The sequence below is a fragment of the Pelmatolapia mariae genome, linkage group LG1, assembly GCF_036321145.2.
Source record: "Pelmatolapia mariae isolate MD_Pm_ZW linkage group LG1, Pm_UMD_F_2, whole genome shotgun sequence".
Classification (NCBI taxonomy): Eukaryota; Metazoa; Chordata; class Actinopteri; order Cichliformes; family Cichlidae; genus Pelmatolapia; species Pelmatolapia mariae.
This window is the reverse complement of record NC_086227.1, coordinates 37,144,388-37,165,487: the sequence shown is the minus strand read 5'-3', so window position 1 is coordinate 37,165,487 and position 21,100 is coordinate 37,144,388. Positions and strand designations below refer to the sequence as shown.

Genomic DNA, 21,100 nt, shown 5'->3' with positions numbered 1-21,100 from the left:
CTCAGTGTGCTGGCTCTCTTTATGTCGAGACCTTCTGCTGTGAAGTGGACAAAAGAAAGAAACGTTTCCTGAAGAATGACAGCACCTTTTTTCCTTTAATGAACAGGACTCCATAGAGAAAAGAATTACTCCTACTCATTCAGGGAGCAATTTTGTCTGTGCAGAATAATAGCAGAGAAAACCAATGTCATATAATTTATTTGAATTTGGACGAAAGCTGACCGACAGACCAATGTTTCCACGCATAAAGCCACACTGTCCTCGGCTAAAAATGAAGAAATAAAGACGATTGTATTATAGTATTACAACCTTGCAATTAACTTTCAGGCCAAGCTGGGGAGGAGTGATAGAGAGAAATTTGAATAAATCATAATTACAGCTCAAAATCAACAAACCTTGATATAACCACATGAATAAATCTAACCAGTGAACGTATATTTATTGCTTTTTGTCTGCATTTGCTCTGATCAGGTAATTTCTATTTTTGAAGCTCATTAAGAACTGGTTAATTTTGGACAATGAATAATAATGTCTCATGACGTTAATGAAACCCACGAAGACAGACATTAACGTCTGCGATGAAACCCAAGAGTACAAATATAACTGCTTGACCGTGTGTAGCATATGTCCAGGCAGTCAGATTTCAGAGTGTGTAATGACTGGTCAGTGTCACACACACTTAAGAGTCCAAGACAGGAGCTATTCATAGACTGATCTGAGTATTTGGGGAGGGAGGGGGGGTGCAGTGGTCTGCTGTGTGGACTACAAAGCAAATGAAAGATCCCACAAGCAAGAAATATTCACATCTGTGTGTTGTTGTTTTTTTTCAGCTCTGCAAACACCCCAGATCAAGTTTGCTATCTACAGCTGCTTTGAGCCCAAATGCTTCAGCTCAATGTCAGATGTCAAAACAGCAGAGCAACATTTCTGGAGGTGAAACTGATGCTTCTTTAAAGTAAAGCCTGCATGTCCCCTGCCCCACTCAGTATAATATCTGCAGCTCTCTTCACTAGTCAATGCTATCAACACTGGACACCTTTTCTGGCCTCTCCCATGAAAAAAACACGTAATTACTTATCTTTGCAGAGCTGCACTATGTATAGACCAACGCCAAAAGAAAGAAGATCTGAAATGCATGGGAGGAAATGGAGCCCTACTTGCTGCTGAAAGTTCAATAAATTCAATAAATTCAATTGAACACACAGCACCTGCACAGTGAAAAAGTACTGAAAAACCTGATTAAATAATATCAAAATACCCTAACCATATAATAAATAATGAGAGAGGAGCTGCAGCCAATAACACGATCAGTTTAAATACTAGCATCTACAAGACAAATCTCATAAAGGTTAAGACTCGGTTAATATCTAACTGCTGCCGCAGCTAATGTTTTGTGTGGGCCCAGAGGCTCTTTAAACACCTGACCAACCCTCAAACCCTTTTAACTGTTCTCAATCTCATAAAAGAACACCAGCTCCGTGGGTTTACAATCCACAAGCACCTGATTGAAAACAGACCCCTTGTTGGCTGCGTACACACCATTTGTCGTAACTCGTTTCTCAGGAAAATAATAACTAATATATTGAAACGGTGGAGTTGTCATGAAAGCTCCTTTCCTGGAAGATGACTTAATTTCCAAGGAAGGTCATACTTGGAACTAAACTCATGGTGGCAGAACTTTTCCATGTATTGTTTAATGAAGCACCCTGAAGCAGCTGCTGTGATTTGGCGTTATATGCATAAAATTTAATTTAATTTAATTTAATTTAATGTTCACAACTTTACAAAGACTCTCAATTTCTTAATCCGCAAACCATTTACCTTGAAGACAAACATCTCTCCTCGGAGCATAGCAACAGTGTCAAAGTTCCCCTCACAGATATTGGGTCCATAATGATCTGGCCTTTCGGTCGTCCTGGGCCTATCAGGTTGCCGAGGAGGTGTTTGAGGTGGTCTGGGCTCTGGGCGACGTGGTGCCACTGTAGGCAAGGCCTGGGTGGGACTGCTGTCAGGAGGACCTTCAGGAAGTCACAGACACAATACTTTAATCTGAGTGGATAACTGGTTACGATTTAATATCAAGAATAAGATTTCATGTCTGCATCATTTAAAAGATATGGGTGAGGATTAAAAATAAACTCCTACCATAGATCTGTTGTATCCCCCGCCGGTCATCCTCTGGCAACTGGAAGTTCTCCGTTTCCATCCACTGGTAGAAGGGAGCCATGATGGCTAGAGGATTGTTGGAATGCTCTAAGCCCAGGGCGTGTCCCAGCTCGTGGACTGCTACCAGGAAGAGGTCATTACCTGTATGAATAAGAGATAAGTTAGAATAAAAGAGGAGAGAGGCAAACAAATAAAGGGCTCACAAAAGCTAACCGAGTTCAAGTTGCACTACAGTACAAAATGCAAGATGGAAACCCCCAACAAAGTAAACCACACCCAGTGCTTGCTTAGTGGGTTCAATCAAGTCTTAAAGTTTCCACAATCTCTATCCCTCAACATAGAGAGACTTTTATAGGCAGAGGATTTAACAAATTGGTAACATCAGACACAATAGCCTTAGAGATCTTCCTATTGTGAAGATTTTATTTCTTGTCATGAAGAACAAAGATATCTGCATCTTTAGTTTCTTGGATTATGTGAACGTATCAAGATTCTTAAATTCACAGAACGCTCAGTTTGCTTGGGGCGTAGGTGTTGTAGAGTTCAGTCATTGTTAGAGTCATGAAAATCTTGTTATCAAAGTGTAAACGCAACACTCTTTACAGAGTTCTGTGTTGTAAACCCAGCTTGTCTCCACAGTCACTACACTTCAGTGCACCAGCTGTGCACACATCCTCACATTCTCCAGGCAGAATGTGTAGTTTCCACAGCATTCGCAAGCACATCTGCAACTAGGGCTGGGCGATATGGTCTAAAAGCCATATCGCGGTATAATTTGAAGCATGTGGGGTAACGATATATATCGCGATATATTCTGTTCTTCTGTATAACGTATTTTCCACACTATAGGGGGCACTTAAAATCCTTTAATTTTTTTAAAAAATCGACAGTGTGCCTTATCTATGAATTCTGGATGTGCTTACTGATCTTGAACCGATTTTATGTGGTATACAGCGCACAGAAATCTGGCAAAAATGTTTTAGTACGACTTTGGTAAGCTACGAAGCCGCACCACTTGTTGGATTGTCGGAGCATTATGGCTGCCGTAGTCAGGAGCCTTGCGGAGTAATTTGGGTCCAAAACTCCGTCTGCTTCAGGTCCCAAAGTCAAACGAACACTGCAGCATCACTGAGAGTTAAAAACTAAAGCTAAATTCTTTCATCTTTAATAAAATGATCAGCATTGCTGCTTTACCAGGTGTAACAATTAAGTTTAACATCCAGGCATCCATGAAAACAGGATTTATTAAATCCAGTTAGAAGTTAGCAGGAAGCAGGTTTCCACCTAAACATGATATGCCATGTTCTGACTGAGAGATTTCTAAAAACATTAAAACATACAGCTGCTATCACTTCCAACATAAATGAAGACAGAAAACTAAACAGCAGTGACTTTTGTAGGGTTACTGAAGTTGGACTAGCTGGTATATAATTGTGTCCTACGTGATCGCTAGTGACACAGCTATGTTAGCATAATATTAGCACAATATAAACAGTGAAGCTGGAGGATGAACGCTAACGTTTTTCCACTCGATAAAAGTGCTCCTTCTCTTTGTTATTGCTGTCGCCCGGCATAATTTGCAGATGATATTGCTTGTAGCCATTGCCATGCTTTCAACCAAAACAGGCGCAGCTTGATGACACCATCAATATGTGCTATCGCAGTAGAGCGGTATAGTCAAAATCTCTACCGTTGGCCAGATTTGTATCGTTTCTACCATATACCATTCATACCGCCCACCCTTATCTGCAACCAAGTGTAATTTTCAACTTGCAGCAAGTTCTATTAACATTGACCCTCCAACATGCAGTGGATCTTCTGAGTAATCCATCCAACTGCAATCCAAGACGGTGGAATTGGAGTTTGTTCAACCACAGGAGACCATAAGAGAATCAAGGAAGCTGAGAGACATCAAGGACCACAACATTAGTGAACTGACCAGCAAACCCACAGCAAAACACGAGAAAGGAAGTACTGTGGTAGGTGATTAACAACTTTCAAACTAAGAGCAAGGGGACTGTCTGGTGGTAAACTGATCATTGTCTTTGACAGATGACAAATCCCAAATAAATCACAAAATATTAAACAATACATAAAAACTGTTGGTTTACAGACATACAGGGATAATCAAAGTTCATGAAAAAACTGGGGATGTATAACTTTGTACAGAATGATGGAAAATTCAACATGCATTCTTGAGCATCTTACACATACATGACTGAACAACGTATAACAAGTCTACATATCTGTAACATATCAGATAAAATGAATAGGACCGTCTGTTCATTCTTTTCTCCTATTTATCACACAAAAATCTCCTCAGATCTAAAACATTAATCACACACAGGCATGCTAATGACTGCTGATATGAATCTGTATGCATTTCTATCCCGTTTAACCCACCAAGACATCCTGTTATCCACTGCCACTGCAATAATATCACTCTGTGCAGCTGTGACGTAGTGACCACTGCAGACCAACATCCTCTCAGAACAAAAGACTACTTTGAGATTTTTTTTTAAAGAAAAATAGAGAGAAACCAGGTTTACATTTTTCACGTCATATTCTATAAGTTCATCTCTAAAGCGAAGCCAGCACACAGCTGGGTACTTCCCTTCCAGTCAATACCTCTTTGTTGCTTTTCACCCTAGGCTCCGGCCTGAGTGACCTTTGAACTTCCTACCCATTTTGTTCACCCTATAATTGGCCATACAGATTGGTCAGATTGGTGCCAGTGACATCATGCTGTTGGGTGTACTGGTGATGTCACTGCTGTACGTGGAACAGAAGGGGGGGTGCTGTAGATTCCTCATTTTGTGCATCTCCTCATTTCCTCTTTGAAACACACACAGGATACACACAGTTCATCTTGTAATTCCAGAGTCACATGAATGTCCTCACGGCAGCTAACACTCGAGGGGAGAAAATAGAAGAGGGTAAGACAGAGTGGTAGAGATAGCTCAGGATGAATGAAGAGAGATAAAGAGCCCTTTGTGAGGTAACTGTGACTACCAGTTTGACAGAGAAAAGCAAGATTGCACTTCAAACGCCTTAGCCTGGTTAGGTTCAGCCGGTGCCTCTACTGCTAATTCACACACATACATTTGACCTATTTCAACTCCCTAAAGCTTTGTTCCCTTGTTTATCATGCCTCACACCTCATTCATCTGCCACAGGGAGACTATCAGTGTAAAAAAGGGCAGACTAAAGCACCACCTAGACAACCAAAATCCACTACCCAAGTTTGCTCTGCCTTTTGCCAGAAACTTACTCATCATCATCAGTCTCATCTGACCACAAAAGCTTCTGACCTTTTACCGTTACCAGCTTACCACATTTTATCTGAGCGAAAGGTGTTTGAGTTTTGTGGATAACGTGTAAAAGCTGTTTTTGTTTTCCCTGCCAGAAAGCCTGATTAATCACACTGTGCGTCACAAGGTTCACACCAAAACTCTTTAGCCTAGTAAAAGAGCTCTTTCTGAAGCTGAGGTCAAGGAAAGGGAAAGAAAACACCATGATGAATGGATCAAATGCATTTGTGCTTTTATCGTCAGCTGCTGTCTTTAATTTTTTATGCCCAACTATTGATTGCTAAGCTGTGTTTGTCTGATGCAACTCAAAAAGAGGTCAGAGGTGAGAGATTTTGTTCTGAGGACCCTTCAGCAAAGCATATGCTGACTAAGGCTTTAACGTCACTCTTCAAGTCTCGTTTTTTCTTTCAGCACATCTGCTGCTCTAAGAATAATCTTCTTTCTGCACATTAGACAAATAACCCCTGTTATGTTGACTAAAAGTCTTCATCAACATCATTTCTTTGTTTCATTGTGTTCATTTGAACTCGTCCTAAAATGCGACCAGACAAACTGATTTATTATTTCAGCCTTTTTTCAGTCCACTGACTTTAGTTACTACTAACAGCTAATCCACATATTTTGTGACCATTTTTTTGAAAGTTGAAACTATTATGCCTCAATTATTTTCTTATGCAAAAAATTCAATTGGTTTATCCATACAGGTATCCATTCAATTGTTAGAGATCTGTATTGGTAATTGTATTTCTAATTTTAACCTGTTATTATTTATCCATTATAGTTAATGTATTTATCCATACCTGTAGCTAACAATTTTGACTGCTAACCATCCAACATGAACTTCAATTGAAAGTGGAAGAAAATGGGTGGACTACATATATGAGATTTAAAGGTTTAAAAAACTGAGAAAGAAAATTGTTGCTGTTAAAAATAAATACTTGTGACTTTCAACTGTCACTCCATCAGGCACATACTAGACCAGGGGTGGGGAACTCCAGGCCTCAAGGGCTGGTGTCTTGCGAGTTTTAGATATCACCCTGGGTCAACACACCTGAATCAGTTCATTGCCAGGCCTCTGGAGATCTTTTAGACATGCTGAGGAGGTAATTTACCCTTTAAATCAGCTATGCTGGATCAAGGACACATCTAAAACCTGCAGGACACTGGCCCTTGAGGCCTGGAGTTCCACCACCCCTGTACTAGACCAATCTGCATGACCTCTGTCCTCTGAAAGAAAATAACAAAGAAAAACTTGCATGTCACATAAAAGGCTACATTTTTGACAAGTCTGACTACTTAGACACGCCAACTAAAGTGAAGACCACAATGAAATTTAGCGGCACTTTGCTTTCAAGCGGTGTAAGTAGCGTGGTGCAACAAAAGGGACAGTCTCCACATCTCCCAAGTGGAACACACTCCCACTTAGAGTGGCATTCCATCCATCCCTGTGATCTGTCCTGCAACACGTCCCACACACAACTGATCACACAGATACAGGCTCGTACATGCACACACACACAATACTTAGCTGTGTGTGTCAGCTGGATATGCAGATAACAGACAGGCCGAAAAAGGCTTTTGTTGAAAAGTAAAGTCCCCATTTAATCAGCAACAGCATTTTTGTCATTCTTCACTTCTGCATGTAACTAGCTTAGTGCTTGTCACTGTTATTAAGGTTTTTAACTGGTCAACATGGGCTCATCCTACCAAAGGTAGGCCTGAGGGCGTAAATATGAGCATAAAATATTTGACTTACTTCAATATGATCGGTCTAATAATTTGTCTTTATAAAGCCAATAACTGCTAGAAGCAGCATCTACACCCAGACCAAGCTAGAAATGAAGCTTCTTCTCTCATTAACCCAGAATTATTACATTATGGTGACTTATAGAATAGTTTTTCCTCCGGACATAACGCCTGTTTAAGTCGGTCCTTAGTGAATCCTCTAATGGGATCACTTCTTGATACAGCATTATTTTCAAAATCACATAAAAATGGGCAGCACCATCCTGATCTGTTCTGCATCCGTTGTGATCATTCAGTATACAAATAACTAAGACAGAATGGGTAAATATACTTTGTAGCTTTTTAGGGTGAGTAATAATTTATTTTAAAGTTTGGCAGGTCACCTCAGGGTCTTTTCAGGTATGAGGAAGTTAGATTTCAACCTTTTTTGTATGGGATTTTAAATAAAAGACAATATACCCCTTCCAAGTAAGCATACTAGTACTGGCTCAAATTTAACAGTGAGGCAAATTCTGAGTTTTTGACTCAGTGTAAGAACATTGTCCAGATGGGTTTACCAATGTGGCTACATGACTAAAAACATTTATGATCCAAGTTAAATTATGAACAGTTTTGGCCTTTTAATAGTAAATGTGTTTTTAAGACATTTTGAGCATTTATTTTAGAATTTTAAGGATTTTTGTTTTTAGGGGGGAGTCATGGCTATGGCTCTAGTCAGGACAAAGATGTTAACATTATCACTTGGGGTATATTTCAAATTTCTAAGGGGGTACATTGGGATAAAGACTGAGAGATGTCACAGGGATTCCACTTAAGTGGAGCAGCTGAGCCTGACAAATGAGAGATGATGTAAGTGGCTGAGCCTTGCCAACTCCAGTTAGCTGTGGGGGAAATCCACAGGGACAGCTGTTGTATAGATCCATTACAACCGGCACAACATGACACGACCAGTGCTGAAAACTGCTCATCAGCTGGGCCCCCACAAAAACGCCTCAATCATCCACTTCTACAAAGAATTTAACCAAATAACACACTGTTGATATCCAAACCCTTAAGACAAAAGCCACAAAACAACAATCTGTCTCTTGGCAATAAAACGTTCTCCTATATTATCAGCTAAGATTATTTTTAAAGTCTAAAAAATAATAAAATCCATAATGTAACAGATTGAAAGGAATCTTTTACCTTGTACATTATGGTTCCCTATGGTCCATGGTTCATCAGAGTCAAAATGCGTGTCTCCACCCATTCCAGGTCCAGGGAAGTAGGCATGAGCCAGAAAGCCCCCCTCCCCATCAAAAGGAGAGCTGTCTCCATGAAAACCTGAAGCGAAGAAGATCATGATGTCGGGCTCCTTACGGCGTCCATATTTGATGTCCTGGTAGGGGATTTCGTCAAAGCTCAGTGGGGTGACCCTCTCCCAGACTTTGAAGGCCAGCCTGATGGCCTCAAACGAGTTATACTCTCCAATTTTTGGAGTGTAGTTCTGAATACTATGGGGAAAGAGAGAGAAATAGAAAAAGGAGAGTGGCCAATATAAGTTTGAAGTAAAATGTATTAAGCATTAATGTTTTTCATTTATATGCTGTTAGAAATTGTCAGTGTCTGGAAAGTTTGAAGAAGATGAGAGCAAACATCTTCAGACGAGGCAAGTTTGAGTTCTGGCACATTGCGGCAAATGTATACTTAATACAAAAAACATAAAAAAGCAACATATAAAAGCCGACTTTACTCAAGCCTCAAACAGACAGAGATTACATTCACTTCCTCTCTGTACTGTACATTTGTGGCAGATCGGCTCATCTTTGTTGTTACCTGTAAGTGAGGTGCTTTTTGTTCCATTTATGTCCAGTGAGGGCATAACGTTTCCGCCGAACGTTGGTTTTGATCTGGCCTCCAAACTTGTCAGGCACACCGCAGCGGGGTCTCTTCATAGCACTGTAGGAGATGAAAGAAGTGGTGTGTGTGTGTTTATGTTGAGAGGATGAAGCAACCAAGAGAAGAGATGAAGGGGAGCGTTACATTAAACCTTCTTGTCCTGCTATATTTTCGTGAGCAGTTTGTCTCAAGCAGCTGTCTATTCTTTCACACTACAGAGGATTTTTTTTACCAGCATTCAACAAATCAATGAATAAAGGATTAAAATGGATTGTTTAGTTAAAATTTGGGACTCGTGTGTACTGCCAGTTTATTTGGGCCTCATTAATGGATATACTGTACTAAAACACTACAGTTAAGTCATGCTGACCTTAGAGTTTGAGCGTCGATCTGTCCAGTGACCTCCAAACCGTAGAATCGCTGCATGTCGCTGATAGCATTGGACAGGATCTGAGCTGATCGCATGGTCGACATCTGTCTGCTAGCCTGGGGCAGGTAACCGTACATCCTCAGCCATGCCTATAATCAACATTAAAAAAACTGCATCATCTGAAGCATGTTTATTTGAATTTAAGCTCATTAGAAAGAACTAAATATTATCAAAAGACCAAATATAAAAATAGCATACTTTTCATTTTAACAGCTTAGTCTACACAGACGAGCCTGTGGAACAAGAGACTTTTGACTTTTAAGAAGAACACAGCAACAGCTGTTTTATAAGCATATTAGCAGTTAAATCACTGAAGAGCTAAAAACCATAACGTTTGTCTTCTACTTGGCTTCTGTAACATGTTGACATGACAGAGACTTGCCTTGATCTTTGTGGGAAAGCTGCTCATATTTATTATTTCTGCAAGTGTACAATCCTGGTTTCCCACCAAGCCTGAGCTGACCCACCATATTTTTGGTTAAGTGTGTTAATATATTTTCTTAGCTTACTTTTCCTGTTTCTGTGCATAAAAATGTCTCAAAGGCATTTGTTATACCTCGTGCTGTTTTACCTGTTCACATGATAACTGTCCACTTATGTCAACTATTCAAAGTAGGTTAAACACATTCATCACTGTATGTAAACAGGGTTAAATGTGACTGAGTGTGCTTGTGTAGGCCATGCTGGAAGTTGGTAATACACTCCCCTGTGTGTCTGTTTCCCTCTTCTCTCCAGCTGTTGCAGCCGCCTGATCTAATAACTTTTACTGTGTAAACCCTGCCTCTTAAAAAAAGTAAATTGCTCTTTCAAAATGTATTCTGCTGTGAGTTGTGCTGTATTTAATGCTTGGTATACAAACTGAAGAAAACTTAGTGAGGCCTTCAGCATGTGATGTATTAGTGGAGCATGAGCCCAGTCGTGTGGAGGGTGGGGGTTAATGACAGACCTGAGGGAGAAAACATGATACTTGTCTCAATCATAGATGACGCAAAGACTATTCCACCTGTTATGTAGAAACCCAATATCACAGGCGTTTGTGCACACACATACAAACATGCACACACACTCACACATGCAAATATGCACATACACGCACACACAGAAAAACCCCTCCATATTGGGGTAGTCTGTGATACTGACACTCATACACATAGTCACATTCCCAGTGGTAGTTCAGGGATTTGTTACCGTGTGTGTGTGTGTGTGTGTGTGTGTGTGTGTGTGTATGTGCGTGTGCATGTTTGGTAACGCATGTGCTATAGCTACGTCTCTGTTCTGCTCTCAAGATCACACCCATCTTTCACAATGCAAAATGCTACCCGATATAGGCCTTTATTTACTTACCCACTCCTTCAGAGGCATAAACTGACTCGTCCTTTTCAATGTTTTTTTCTTTTTGTCTCACACTCATCTTATAACCATGATAGGCTTGTTACCCCTCCCCCTGCAGCTTGAGCTGGATAAGTGGAAGAAAACCGAATGATGGATTAGTGGACGGATGGTAATAAACAAGCCATAAGGGCAAATGCTACTACTTCACAGTGGACAAAACAAGAAATACTTTGCCTGCTTGTGTTCTTCTATGATTAGATGCGATGAACTACCATAAAGGGAACATAACGCCTGACTGATTAATCACTCCAGGTTCTCATGGCATTTCATGAGCTCAATTAAGGTAGTGATTGACTCGTGTCACCCTTTAACTTATGGTGTTTGTTGAATCAGCACCTTCTTTCTATTTACCTGAAGCCAACAGGTTTGTTTAGTTAAAAAAACAAAAATGTATTAGGTGCTTCACCAACGTTATACAGCTGCAGATCATTTAGAAAACTCATCTTCCAAAAAAAGATTATCTTAAAAAAGATTATCTAGTTTAGTAGTTATCTAGTTTCCCCAAAACCTCACAAGCTCCAGTATTTCTGTGCTTGGTCTGGGTCTGTCAAATGAAAAAGTTCCCAGTGAAAACACAAGTAACACAAAGGTAAAGTACAGTGAGGCAAACAGATCATTATACAGCACCTGAGAGCTTTGTATTTACACTGCGGTCTATTCAATGACCAGCTGAAGTTCAAGCATGAAAAACCAAAGCATTTCAGCTCTAAGCCAGTGAAGCACTTTGGCCAAGGAGCTTCTTCATTCACCACCTTACAGGTTTTAACCAAAGGTTATGTGATCTAATACTTGCCATTTACACACTAATAACATTGTTTTTTGTTTGCATTGGTAAGAAAACCTCAGAACAAAAGCTTTTCTGGCAGTAGAGTCATTTGTTAGCACTGTGATTAAGTGTGCATATGTGTGCGTTCGTGTTTTGGAGCAGGAAGAAGTGTAGAGAGGTCAACTGGATGTGACCGTGACCCACCTCTGACTTAAGATAAGGAAGTTGCAAACACACACGTACAAACTAACGTACATTTCCTGAAAGACTTATCTAAGGACTCGCTCTCTCTCTCTCTTACAAAGTCAAGGCAAAGAAAACAGGTGGTGTTGTTGAAAAGGTGCTCTTTTCCTTTCAAATAACTTTAGCATGTATGTTTTTACTATTTAACAAAGACAGACACCCCTCTTATACTTTCTACAGCTGCAGTTACTCAAAGGTCTGAGAAAATGTTGCCATTAGAGAATGCACACCAGGCTGCATATGTTTCACTTCTCAATTTTTAAATGTTAAATGTCAAAAACACATCACCCAAATGACAGAGAATCTGTAAAAAGAATTACTGATTTTCACTTCATCTCAGCAAACGCTCTTCACATTTCCTACTGTCCATCAAAGGAAACCAAGCAGTTTGTAACACTGTAATAGAGCAACCAATGGACAATTGACCAGAGCAGACACAGAGGAAGGAGCAGTGGGAGAGAAATATCAATTTCTATCTGAATTCCAATAAAAGCACACACACACACACACACACACACACACACACACATACACACATACACACACACACACACACACACACACACACACACACACACACACACAGAGTGGGTGAGCCGAGAAAGACCCTGAGTTTATTTCCCTCTATGCAGTTTATACCGGTGAGAAGACTGAGTCACAGTTAACATCACATGCAGTGCTGTGAAAAGTATTTGCTGCTTTCCTGATTTCTTCGTTTTTTGCTTGTGACATTTAACTGCGATAAATATGCAAAAAATTAAGAAACCAGGAAGGGGCAGATATTTTTTTCACAGCCATGTATATCACAGAACAGTTTACCATATCTATGCTGCCTAAGCCCAGCCAGATTTAACTGAGGCTGCCCACTGAGTGCACAATACACTGATAGAAACTCTGCAATGCAAAGAAAAGTCTGCCTTCCAAAGAATCTTTTGTCATGTCAGCCACTTGCTTTTCTCCTCTGTGATCAGCATCTCCACATGGTTGCTGTAATAATACCTGATAAAAACAGAAATTGCCTTCATGCCTTTATGTTCGGTGTTTTTGTGACAGGCATCTGCTGTTGTCTCTACATGTGTTTTCTCTGTCCCATTGCTTTTAAATCTATGTATATTTACAACAGGCTGTTGTCAGGTACAAGGGCAAAGTTTCAGTGCTATTAGGAAGATGTATGGGGGCTTATGAACCCTCACCTCCATCGTCTAAAGTAGTAAAGTACTTCTGCCTGGCTGCTCGCTTTCCCTCATCAGCTGAGCTGAATACAAAACAACGTAAGGAATAGGAGAGGCCTCGTGTGTGTATGTGTGTGTGTGCACGCTGGGCCTCGTCTATTAAATGGTCTTTCAAAGAGTCCTTGAGCTTACCTGCCAAAACCAGACCCAGCAATATACAGGGAGTTGTAAAACCTGGCAGTGTGTGTGTGTGTGTGTGTGTGTGTAAGTGAGAGAGCATTTGTGTGTGTCCACCACAATGTCAGCCAAGATACTAACAGCTTTTATTCTGAGGCTTGGTCTGCTGCCATCTTTTACCTCCTGACGTCCTACCAAGAGGATGGATAAGTAAATGAGAAGTGAGAGAGTGAGCGTTCTTCCATCCAGATCAAAAATACAAACTGAAATTCTCAACCAAAAATCAAGGTATGAACCACACTCTGATTTTACATCCAGACATGTAATTGTAATTTTTAAAATATTTCATGCTGCTAGAAGTGTTATGGGCTAGACTCAGCCCAAGACATATCTCACGCAATAGCAAAGCTGAGGTCGGACAGAAGCTGTTGTGGCATCGGTGTGGATTCAGCAGTCAACTCTTAAGACTTGCATTTCATTTAGACTTCTCTGTTTCTCTCTTTTTGTGAGTTGATCTAAACACTTGTGGTTTGAAACAGATAAAAAACTGACCAGCTTGCGCTGCAGTTCAAAGGAGTGTCCAGTGCTGAGCAGCATGTTAGAAGCACTACCCACTGTTCACATGACAATGTGAACAGCAATAAAAAGTTTAGAGTAATCCACAGTGGAGTCAATCATGCAATGATCTGATGTTTAGCATTTTTACCTCAGAGTAATGAAGTTCAAAAACAGGAGCGTACAAACTGTCTCCAAGTTTGCACTGGTTTCTCTCACCATTGAAACACATGATAGGTAAACCCTGATTATTTTAGCCTACAGTAGTCCACAGTTGCGTCACTATTTTTGACACTTCTTGTAGAAAATAGCACAGAATTAACGGCTGTCACAGCATTTACCATATTCAAATACTTGTAAACACAAAAACACATATACACAAGAGCACAATGCACGATAAGAAATACCATTCCCCTTCCATCATGTCCCCAACCGTCACTGTAGTAATATGAATATTTGTGAATATGATAGTCGACCACGAGGAAGTGGAGGGACAGCGTGCAGAACTTGAAGAGATGGAAGTTTGCAGATTGGATGGCTGCAAAGAGAATAGCAGTCTACTTGTGTGCTGCAATAAGTAACCTATTACCCCCCCCCCTCTTACCACTCTCACTGTTTCAGCTACAAATTGTTGCTGAACACATTTTGCATTCTCTCTATAAACCAAGCTTTTCTTATCATGTCCATGTCTGCACTCCCTCATCCGCTCTCTCCCCCTCTTATTCAAAACTTTTCTCTCACAGTTCCCTCTCCTCAGACAAGAGGGTCCATTGTATTTCCTGACATGCCCTGGAGTCCCAGGCCCGGCATGCATTTGCACAGTGTGTGTGTGTGTGTGTGTGTCCCAGTTAGAGAACAGCTGTCACATTCAGCCATCACATGCCGCACAGCTGAGACAGAGCGCTACCTTCCCTGTCAACTCCCTCCATCTTTGTCCCTCCTTCCCTCTTTCATAAACAAATCTATCCGATTCCTCTCTGTGTTTCCCTTCTGTTAATCAAAATATCTCAGATTCTTGTCACACACACTAATAATCCCTCTCTTTTTCCTCTTTTCTTTTAACCTCCCACTTCATCCTTTTTGTCCAGACAGAGTAGGAGTTGAGGCCACATTCTAAAAACACAGACTGAAGAGAGGATCAGACTTCCAGATAGAGTACTTCAATATGTGTATAGATTTCAAAACAGGTATTTAATTTAATTTTAACACAATACAACACAGATTGGCTTCTTTGAAACAAACCAAAATATATATTATTTAATTTTGTATGTTGATTATGTTGCACAATATACACTCATTTCTTCTTTCTTTTGTTATTACTACTGAAATTCAAGCATATTTTCCACTCACGCATTGAAAGTACCAAAACATAAATCTATAGTGAGCGATGGCGAATGTTCTTAGACTTCATTTATTCAGTGTGTCTATCAGAGCCTTCACTAAAACAAGTTCTTGCCTCCCATTAAATTGTGTGAAAAATTAGCTGAGTCATCAACAAACAACAGCTCTTCTTCTAAGGTTGTCAAATAACATACTGTAATCTGACAGTCTCCACTCTGCAAGATTTACTGGACAATTTCTGATTTTCAGACTAAGCGATCAGTTTTTGTGTTGCTGCGAAACACTAAGATTATCCTAGCTGGTCAAGTGGAAGGATGGATGCTACAGGTGCCTATTCTAATTTACTTTAAGGCAGCATTTGTATATTTGCAAAATGAATTATAGCGCTTATGGCATAGCACAAGAATTGTCACCATGTTTTCTGCATACTGACTTTACTTGGGTGGGCAAAGCCAAGTAAAGGGTGGAATATTTTTTTAGGCGTCTGAGAGAACAGTATGATCACATAAGTAATGGGTAATCTCCTAGTTCTTGACAGCAGACCCACCAGGTCACATTTGTGGTGATCATCAGTGACATTTCTTTGCCTATCAACAGCGACTCTGTTAGAGAAACTCCAGTTTCACTGTTGTGGGCAGCAGCAGGTGACAATATTCTTTGTTCTGCTCTGAAGCTCAGTTGGGCTCACAGACTGTACATAAAAGATGGATCTAGCCACCATCACTTACTGGATAATAAATGTTCATTGTGAAACCTCAACCTAGCTTTATGAATCATCATCAGCTTAGATTTTAGAAACCAGAGGTCACAAGTTCAGGGAGGATCTGTTGTTGGAACCAAGGAACATGGCATAATCTTTCTTTCTGGTGCTAACAGGCGCCAAAATGTACATATTAACTTCCTGTTGTTCACTATTATTCACAACTGCCAACTGAGATGATCGCCTCATTATGAAAGTGTTTACTGAGGCCCTGTTGGCCACTACAAAGAATATAAGTTGTTTTTCAGACCAGAAACCTCCACCTTTCATATATCTCCCTATACAGGGACACTACAACCACGCTAACCTGCAGCAGGTGGATAACTAGAGCCACTGCTGCAAGCTTACTGAGCAGAACAAGGACTGTCACCATCTGGCACAGATGAAGAGAAGCTCACTGATGAAGCAGCTAATTATTGCGCCGTTATTTTGTATATATAAATATAGTGTCATTCTTCAGTAAGTGCTGCACTCCACAAATAAAATCTAATTTTCTGGAAAACATACGATTTCTGTTTACCATAATAGCTGTTATCAAATGGCAGATTTCTCAATAATTTATTATTATTCATATAATTCTAATTGTCTACATATTACACTAAAACTTATCAACTTCAAAAGTGCAGTTATTTGAGTTATTTTATCATGCCCAAGAAAGCTGTATAATATATATATGTATATATATTTTAATGGTTACCCTAGAAATGCTTGGAGGGTAACAGTACTTATCTCTGCCCTGATTTTCATACATATTAAGTTTTTCTGAGCCATGTTTTTTCTTCTTTTTTTAAATATCCTAAGTTGGAAGCGGTCAAGCATTTCTCCAGATACTCAAACCGTATGTGCCTCAACAAATGAGAAAAGCACAGTTCCCAGGATGCACCGACCACCAACCTCTGCATGTATGGAGCACTCCTAACGTTAAACTGACAACATGGGTTCAATTGTTACAAACACACATGCACATTTAGCAACAAGTGGCTAGGAATTTCTCATCACTTCACACAATGTGGAAACTCTTTGTCTGCCTTTGTGCATTAGCACACACCTGCACACACACAGACACACACATATTCACCACAACTATGTTAACAGCTAATCAGGAAATGTTGTAAACTGACCGACAACCAGACAGCAACCCCCCCACACCAAGGTCAGTGAGTTTGGTAATGCAAGCTCACCTCTAATGATTGGGAGGTCTCAGTGTCTGTCAGTCTGTCTCTTTCTCTTTGTCAATCTACACACAACAGAAACTCCAGCACTGATCAACTTTTTGTCAACTCTTATCTGTTTTTGTCTCTCAAAACAAACAAGTGTGATGGATGAACTGCTGGACTGGTGAAGTAAGGGTACAAGAAGCACTGGTTCAAGTTCCAACTTGATACTCTGGCATTTACTGACACACCTAAGTACACATGGAATAAATGTGTACCACTGGTTTCACTGGTTACAAGGAAGCGAAACCTACAAAAAAAGACATAGCCAGTGGATATTTGAGAAATGAGTTCCAAAACAGTTTATGAAACTTTGGCTCTTCAGGTAATGATTAGTCACAAAGCATCTTTGCATGTGTGTACTTAAGATTAACCATTTACTTAAGTTAACTGGCAGCACTCCTACATTCAGGCATAGCGCTCATTAAAGGAGGACAACAAAAACAGAAAAACTACAATATATACATTTACTAAAAGATGCATAATTTCTGAGCCATCAGCTGCCCAGCACTGTGTGCACTCCAACAGGTGAACCATGGAGGAGGTCCAATACTAGGACTTTTTTTTTCACAAAATGTCGAAAAACATTATTTGTGAGAAAGTTTTAATTACAACATAGAACTATTATTGCCAAGTGTTGTTGTTGCCAACCAGCCTTCGCACACAGATATATGCAGATATATGTGATGTGTGTTTAATGGAAGGAAAAGTTTTAAATGTGTACAGAAACATGTATGTGCTATCAAAAGTCTACAGTGTGTGTAATTAACCTGTAATTAACAGGTGACACACGCGCATGTAAGCAGGTGACTTTCCCAAACCTGATAACATAATAGTGGCTTGTTGCACTCTTGACTCTCACATCTGCACCCAAGCAAACAGAAAAAAGAGCACAAAAGGAAACCATGCCTAAATCTGTGTTAACTCAGCGGAGATAACATTAAATGAAAGAAATAAACGATATATTTTTGTTTGAAAGCGAAACAAAATTGCGTTCCAATATATCACTCCAGTATTACATTATCGCAGGCTGTGCTAGAGTTTTCAAACTGTGAAAAATGCAGAAATACGTGTATTAAAAAGAGGGGGAAAAGCAAAATTAAGTGTCTGATGCACATTTGCTGGGGAGGGACCATCAAATGTTCCCCTTCTTAAGGTGTTCCCTCGAAAAACTCATACAAAACCAACATCATCGTGTAACAGGAGGTAAACGGATCGTGTGCTCTGCCTTATTTTTGATAGGCATGGACATATTGCGCTTCCAAGAATAACTATCAAGTCAATACGCCGTTTAACAGATGAGTAACATTTAGCACAACTATGGTTAATTTAATTAACGTGACATTATAGAAATATACACCCGAGTCAAACAGAACTCTTTATGGCAAACAGTGGAGAATCCCTGCTTTGTGTTGACTGCTTAAAATAAAGCATTTCGATCATTTGCGATGCCTAAAGGCGGCCGAAGCCTCTCACATCTTCTGTGCCGTCTTACCTCTGTGTTAAACGCGCTCTCTTCCGCTGCACGCGCTCCTACAGCACACAGCCAAAGCGCGAGGAGGGTGCGTCTCCAGAGCAACCAGAAGCAGCTGTCCCGCGAGCTAGTGGCCATGGTGCGGGCTCGAAAGGGAGCTCCTTCGTTGTAGTTCGATCCAAATGGTTAAATAAGATCTCTCAGTCGTGTTGTACTCGCTGGTTTGTGCCGTAAAAAGAACCCAAACTTAGTAAACTAGTCCCTACAGTCTGCAGCAATCTTCAAGAGCGCATCTGCGAACTGCAGAAGAGCTCCATCCCTGATACAGTTAAAATTTCTACATAAAAGTAAGCAAAATGTTCCAGTGAGTGCACACAGCTTCACTCCTCCAAGTTTTTTTTTTACTCCGCTGGCAGCGAGTGTCACCTTCCTTCGCGGACTGAGCTCTTATCAGAAGCGGGAGTTGCCCACGAGAGCGCACGCCTCATTTAATTTAAATCAAAATCGCTCCTTAATTAGTAACCTCCAACGTGCACTTCAAAAAAAAGAGCCAGCAATGACCACTATCGGGAAATTGTGTTTACCACAGGAAAGCTTGGCATTCATTTTACTGCGAACATGTCCAGATCCGGTGAGCTAATAACCGCGTCTCGTGATTATAATGCCCAAAATAGTGCAGCTGAATTTAACCAGAGCAGCAAAGTTGCAAAGTCCAAAGTTCAGCACACTTGACCGATTCCTTCAGCAGCAGCTGCAAGAAATAAACAGTCGAATATGAATGTTTCAGATCGGGACCTGTCCTTTAAAAACACATATTAGACGGTTTCTTTGCCCTTTAAATATCCAGTTTTCCCTGTTCTCGGAGGAAATGTTCTCGGGAGCCCGGTACTTTGTTAGTTGCGTTCAGTCCTGTCCTGAAACAGGTCCCGTGTTGTCACCCTCCGGGACCGGGACGGACAATGGTCCTCAGATCCTGCTGTTACTGCACCTGGATCACGCTAACGGCGTTTTCCTGCAGTGCCTTTCAAAATAAATACATAGTCAGACTTGATTGTGGGGAGGAGTCGGTTAAAGAGGATGCAAAACTTAAATTCTCCAATTTTTCTCATTTATTTTCATAATAATATTTCATCTTACCACCGAAGAGAATATTAAGAAGGAAAGTGATTAAATCATGTTTTGGCTTATCCAAAAGGAGCACAAATAGCACACTTAACATGAGAACTTGGGTCCGTAAAAATTCGGAATTCAGTTTTAGGCAGTCTGATGGCATTTAGAGAAAGAGTGAAAACTATCTGCTGCTGGGTAAGGAAATACTTTTTTTTAAGGTGCACTTATTTGATAAACTTGATAAACATTTGATATAGGCATCAACGAAAATGTAGCCTAACTCCACTATCTTCTATTAATGATAGCTATACACGATTTTTAAAAAAAAATATTTTGAAGGTAACGCACTTCCGGTATTAGCTTATCTGATCCAAAATTGACGCTCTTATTAATCGGACTGATGTGGTTTTCCACCAAAACGAGATAATCGACTACATTAGACACACACACACACACACACACACACACACACACACACTACTAATTATAAGATATGCAATGTAAAAGGTGACTATAAACTTCTATAAACTCAGTCATCAATCAATGTGACATCACTGATATTGTAAGTTCCCTTGAGTAACATTCCTTGAATATTGTTCCACAGAATTTCTGCTATTGTTATAAGTTAACAAAAAAAGAACAAACTTTGTTTTGTTTAGAAACTAAAAAGGTGACTAGGCAGTCAGCATGGATTAGGGTGAGATGAAAGCACCTGTCATCAGTCAGAGAGGTTGCTTAGACAGAGATGTCCCTATCAGTGGATCTAATCTAAGACAAGAGGAAACACCTCCCTGCTGAATGTCTCCGGTTTAACAAAAAAAGCCTTTAACTGCTTCCAAATCCAAACATAAGGGTTTATGGGGTCTTGATGTTTTAAGAATATGTCATTTATGCAGTGCTTGATATTGCAGGATAGTGCAGCAAAACAGTTCAGTGAACTTTTAGCTAGAGGTCTTTACATGGGAAGAGGTGATGTTTTCAATCAGTTTGCACAGTGTTTGTAAAGAATTATTTCTTCAGAATTTGAACGTCAGCACATACAAATCAGCATATAGTACATTCAAAGTTGACTCTTCCAAACACTTTTTATTGTAAACTGTGTTGCGGAGAGTATTTACAGTTGTGGTCATAAGTACATACACTCATAATGGGCATTAGTGGTAATTAGGGGCTTTGGAAATGTATTATTTTGTGCTATGCTATTGTATAGATTACAGAAATTTATCAGAAACACTGTAATGTGTAATTCCGTTATTCTATTTACTGTAGTCCAGTAATAAAAACAGGTTATATATCATCATATGCGTACCATACATGCACTTGTAAGACCTCAATGTACACAGTGTACATGTAAAATGTAAATGT

The 21,100-nt window shown here is 40.0% G+C and overlaps 1 protein-coding gene across 1 annotated transcript in view; it reads right to left on the bottom strand.

Annotated features, from left to right (window-relative positions):
* The window catches only part of mmp15b (matrix metallopeptidase 15b), a 33,168-nt gene extending 13,573 nt beyond the window's left edge, over positions 1-19,595 (bottom strand). Inside the window, exons 1-6 of the mRNA XM_063480280.1 lie at positions 18,647-19,595; positions 9,472-9,620; positions 9,039-9,161; positions 8,409-8,716; positions 2,146-2,307; positions 1,822-2,018 (exon numbers count right to left, since the gene is read on the bottom strand). Of these exons, the coding sequence (XP_063336350.1) occupies positions 1,822-2,018; positions 2,146-2,307; positions 8,409-8,716; positions 9,039-9,161; positions 9,472-9,620; positions 18,647-18,763 (1,056 nt within the window). The 5' untranslated portion in view covers positions 18,764-19,595. The remainder of the gene's footprint in view (positions 1-1,821; positions 2,019-2,145; positions 2,308-8,408; positions 8,717-9,038; positions 9,162-9,471; positions 9,621-18,646) is intronic.
* Positions 19,596-21,100: the final 1,505 nt, after the last annotated feature.